At 37.6% G+C, this 4,950-nt stretch overlaps 1 protein-coding gene across 1 annotated transcript; it reads right to left on the reverse strand.

Annotated features, from left to right (window-relative positions):
- Window positions 1-269: 269 nt before the first annotated feature.
- On the reverse strand, window positions 270-2,822 carry LOC107569613 (uncharacterized). The gene is made up of 4 exons (XM_016255729.1): window positions 2,747-2,822; window positions 1,804-2,068; window positions 1,022-1,221; window positions 270-855 (listed from the first exon to the last, which is right to left on the reverse strand). The coding sequence occupies exons 1-4, from the start codon at window positions 2,754-2,756 to the stop codon at window positions 521-523; spliced, it is 810 nt and encodes a 269-aa protein (XP_016111215.1). The 5' UTR covers window positions 2,757-2,822; the 3' UTR covers window positions 270-520.
- Between the last annotated feature and the right edge of the window lie 2,128 nt (window positions 2,823-4,950).

Below are 4,950 nucleotides of genomic sequence, written 5' to 3' on the forward strand. Positions count from 1 at the left end.
TATCACCATTGTAACAGCTTCCGTTACACACAGCTTTCAGTTCAATGCAGTCTGTGGGCTAGTTAATACAAATATTAGTGTGAATGGCTCTCATTCATTTCCAAGCTTAATTTTAAACATACCTGTCCTGCTACAGAAGAAATATTGGCTATTTTTATGTAACTCCTAGTACAGTTCCATTAATAGCTCTTTAAGGGCACAATAGTGCTACTGGTTCCCAAATCCAGAAAAGGGCAATTGTTTTCAAATTTAAATAAGATCAATGATCTCAGGATACCTATACTGCATCTAAATCCATTACTTTAGTTACAAAAAAATCAGTGTTCTATCAGGTGACTTATTGAATGCAAACATATCAGCAGGCATTTAGCCATTTTATTCAATGTTATGAAAAATCAACTATAATATGGGTTTATATTATTTTCATGCTATATTATTTTCAGACCAATTCAAACAGGGAAAGCATAATATAGCATTGGCTGGAAGGACAGTTCAACATCAAAGACTGAAACATCTAATTTCAGTCAGAGGTCCGTTCGTTTTTTAGGACCTTCTCTTTTAACAAATCCAGTATAACCTGCCTTTCCTGACTCTCCAGCTCAAACCGACGTTCCCGTTCTTTTCTTTCTGCCCCGAGACGCTCCCGATCCAGGGCAATTTTACTCCTCTGGATTTCTAGCTCCTCTCTTCTCAGTGCCATTTCCTCCTCTCGCAGACTCTGCTCTGCTTCAAATCGCTTTTCTAGGAAGCTTAGGATCTCTGAGTAGGTCTGGCAGCAGCACTGACATGGCCGTTTGGCTGTGGGAGCTGTGAGCTCAGCCTCCTCCTGCTCCTCAGGTTCCGGGCTGGCTACCACTGATAAAAATTGCACAAATGTAAGAGTATGTAAAAGACAATATTTATGTATCTTTAGTATGTTTATGTAAGAGACAATAAAATCTTAAGATCTACAATCATGGATTGTTGTTTAATGATCTATGAGATGTGTTTATAATCATTTCTAAACTAAACAACTCCTTACCAGTGGGGGGAGCTGTTGTTACTGACAGCACAGTGGATTTGTCAGGCTCAGGCGATGATAATTCCTCCAGTGCTCTCTTCCTGAGTTCGTCATCTTGGTATTTACTTTCCCCACTGGCCAGAAGATTCTTCTCTGCCTCCAACTCCAGAACTTCGTGCAACAGGTCTTCTTTTTGTGCATACAGGCGTTCCGTACCAAACCTGAACACCAACAACTCAGATCTAATAGCTTTTGTATATACACAAAAAGCTACTATAATGAACACTGTAACATTTTTCTTAACATTTTTTAAAAGCATTTTTCTGTGCACATTTAATTGACTAGTGTCAAGTCATACTGTTGACCTCTTTTAATGAAGGAACCTTGAAATACAATTAATCACAACATTTATAACCATTTCATGATTAAAAATGCACTAAATAATATTCATTGTTTCACAGTTTGAAACATGAGTGTTTTAGACTTACTGACACTTGCAACATCAAGCAAAAGCAAATGTTTTCAGTTACAGATACAATTTTAGAAATATTCTGTTTAACACTCATGTTGTTCTACATACAAATTGTGTTACCAAGATAAAGTGTGTAGTATTTAATTAATCTTCACATGTGATTAAATACTCATATTTAAGAGTAAAGTACTGTTCATTTATTTACTTCAATTCACTTATGTATTTATTTATTTATTTACACTTTATTTACCTCAATTCACTAATTTCAACTGGAAAAGGTACTTAGTGCACATTCAAGGCAGCTAAAAAAGGGAAGTTGACCTCTTCTAACCTGCGTAGACTTGCAAAGTCCTGTTTTTTATAATAATCCAGCAGTAGCATGGTTCTCTCCCTGCATCTGCGTCCATCCACCTCAAAGTTCTCATCCTGTAGGGTCGCAGTAATAATTTCACCCACCCTTGCCCAGATCCGGCCTGACTCTTTAGAAGTGAAGGGGTTCTGTGCTATCACCTCACGGAGGAGCAGGATGTCATGACGTGCTGAAAATCGCACCTGACGTTTACGAGGATTAGAAGAAGGTCCAGCAAGAGAGAAACCTGCACAAAGACAGAAAGATGTGAGAGACTGAGAGAAAAATTTGGGCAGTGGATTTTCAAACATTTATGCATATGTTTATCTGTAAATATTCTTTCATATACTGTAGCAGCATTAATATGCCTTTAGATTGACCAATTTCCACATGCATCAGTAATAGTTTATTACAGTTATTATTTTAATTATTTAAAGTGTATGCAAGTATACACGTGTCTCTTTCACGCCCCCCCAGTCCAGTAGTAGCCTATGCCACACACCTTGATCAGGGTAATGTGTTGTATTGTTTATTCAAAGAGTTATTCTTTACTTTTCTGAGTTAGGGCCATTATTTTGACTTGTATGTTACATTTATAAAGACAAATACACCGTTTTTTCTGTAACAGAGCGTCATCATGGTGCTTTATTAACTACTGACACACTCCCAACTGGGCAGCGCAGGCTTTTACAGCGCGTTGACTGTATGATGTCGCTTAGCATTGCAGTGCAATGCAAAAGTACCTATGCACTACAGAGACTCTGAAAAAAAAAACAGATTTTAATGATATTAGATTCAAGAACACAATCAGTGCGTTTTATTCTATTCAAATGTTGAATAGAATAGATACTATAGATTCTACATTCAGAATATAATCAATAGATTCCATTCTATTCAAACGTTGCTGTTTTTCGGCAGGTCTTACCGCGTTCCATGTTTTCCCGTCAGTGTATGTGTGTCAGCTGATACGCACAAACTGCTGAGGTCACTGTACACGTCCGCTCACCAGTACAGGTTCCATTCTGACGTGTACCTCAACTTCTCGGGAAATCTGGCATAACTGGGAGTGAAGGGATTGCAGGTGCTCCTTTCATCCTCAAGAGGGCAGAAGATGGTCAAATCAAGCGATGATTTTAGCTTAAAACCGGGCGCTGGTCTTTTTATCACCACATCTAAAACAGACACGTTGTCAACTCATATGGAAAGTTGAAATTATTTATTTATTTATTATTAATTATTTATTTAATTTTCAGTAAAGATGACACCATCTCACTGACCAGTAAACAATTCTCAAGTGGGTTTAGTTTATCCTGAATATGAAAATGCCTATACAGTCCTATATACATTCCTTTAAAAAAAAAAACTTGATTTTAAAGCTGCCGTGTGTAATTGATTCTCCACCAGCGCCACCAGACAAAACTGCAATCTGTTGAAGCAGGCTTACTGGTGGACATGGCTCAGTCGCTGGAGTGACAGGAATACCTACCTGTCTGTCCAAACAGTAATGAGGGGCTTCCCTCTCAGAAAAAGTACAAAGAGTACAAATCTGCCACTGGGCAATGCTTATTTAACCCTAAAGAGTATGTGTACCTTCACATTACCTTTTTAAAGTTCCATTGACAGCTTTTGTGCTTTTCTGTTTTCTGGCAGTGGTGGAATAATTGAAATTTGTTTCAAAATATTAAAGGTGTTGTAAGTGATTTCAGCCATATTATTAAGCACACACCCTCTTTCCAAAAAAAACCCTCTCTCTGAAGTAAAATGTTTGTAAAATTATTGACAGGTCTTAGGATGTTTGTGATAGACTAAATTTCTGAATGTCTTTAATTAAGGCTTTTAAAAGGGATTTTGCTGGTGGGGAGTTATTTAATAGACTTGGATATATTGCAAAGGATGCAGATGGACCTAAGTGAGAATGAAAAGTTTGAAATAGGCGAGCAGTTATTTTCAGAATCATGCTAGGCTAAATTAAATTTTTTTTTTATTATGTACGACATTATAGAAGTAATCACAGTAAACCTGTATATTATTACTGTATTTTACACTTAAACGTCTTAGCTACTAAAGAAGTAATGTGTTGAAGGAACAGACTGAGCAGTGATGCCACAGGACTGCAATGTGATGGAGCATCACTTAACCATTTCTGCTGCGTTTTTCTCCTTCGCTATCTTGCTTTCAGAACAAGAACCACCCGAAAACTCCCTGTAAAGAGACATCAACCTCACAATGAGTCTCTTCACTGGTTTTGGCAAGTCTTTCCCTGCTCTTTGTGTCTTTGTGAAAAAGTGCCAGTTCCCCATAGTATGATTACATCACATTTTGTTGGTGTAATCTATAGATTGCTCCTGCTGATGCAGCCTCTTATGAAGACTTCAGATGACCCAATGTAACAGGGAAAATAAATTTGTAATGAATTACGTGCCAAAATGTTTGTTCATCTTGCAAAATAATTCTAAGATATTAATTGAATAGAATGTATTAAGTGCATCTAAAAGTTAGGGATATGGGGACACCTACAGGTGACTAAGGTAACCTATCAGTGAAGTCAGTTAAAGGTGGAACACAGAAACCTTCTTTTGTGTGTAAATTTCCTCCCTTTGAGTGACATTGTGGGAAAAAATTATGACAAAAGTATCTTTTCTGTAAATGATGACGTTTCTGATAACTGTTCTGTATCCTCTGATGACTGTACCTGATGGTGAAGGTCTAGTAGTGGCTGACAATGATCCGCAGATGGTTGAGTCATGTAATGCTCACGACTCAGCTGCAGTTGTTGATGTTCCATCACAAAGTGTGGTCTCTGGAAATGTCTCTCCAGATCACCCGGTCTGTCAGGGAAGTCCTGAAGAAAGTAATGTCTGTAATTCTGACCCTGATGTTGATGGTACAGTTAATGGTACTGAGTTACCGGGTCAAAGGTCAAAGTTTGGCAGATTGTTGAAACCAGTGAATCGCCTTATTTCTTCTATGAATCAACACACTTTGTTTCAAAACAGAAAGCAAACTCTGGGTAAATTGTCTATTTCAGTCCTTAGTCTGAAGTATTGAAGTATTAAATTCAGTGTATGATGTCAATATATGTGTGTAGGAATTGCTAAGATGAAATGTAAAAGGCACTTCATTTGGGTC

Source organism: Sinocyclocheilus grahami, unplaced genomic scaffold, assembly GCF_001515645.1.
Source record: "Sinocyclocheilus grahami isolate Dianchi unplaced genomic scaffold, SAMN03320097.WGS_v1.1 scaffold1364.1, whole genome shotgun sequence".
In the NCBI taxonomy this organism is placed as follows: Eukaryota; Metazoa; Chordata; class Actinopteri; order Cypriniformes; family Cyprinidae; genus Sinocyclocheilus; species Sinocyclocheilus grahami.

Coding starts and splice junctions, on each gene's coding strand:
- LOC107569613 (XM_016255729.1), bottom strand. Junction 1,222..1,803: donor GACTTTGCAAGTCTACGCAG/GTTAGAAGAGGT, acceptor GTTGGTGTTCAG/GTTTGGTACGGAACGCCTGT. Junction 856..1,021: donor AACAACAGCTCCCCCCACTG/GTAAGGAGTTGT, acceptor AATTTTTATCAG/TGGTAGCCAGCCCGGAACCT.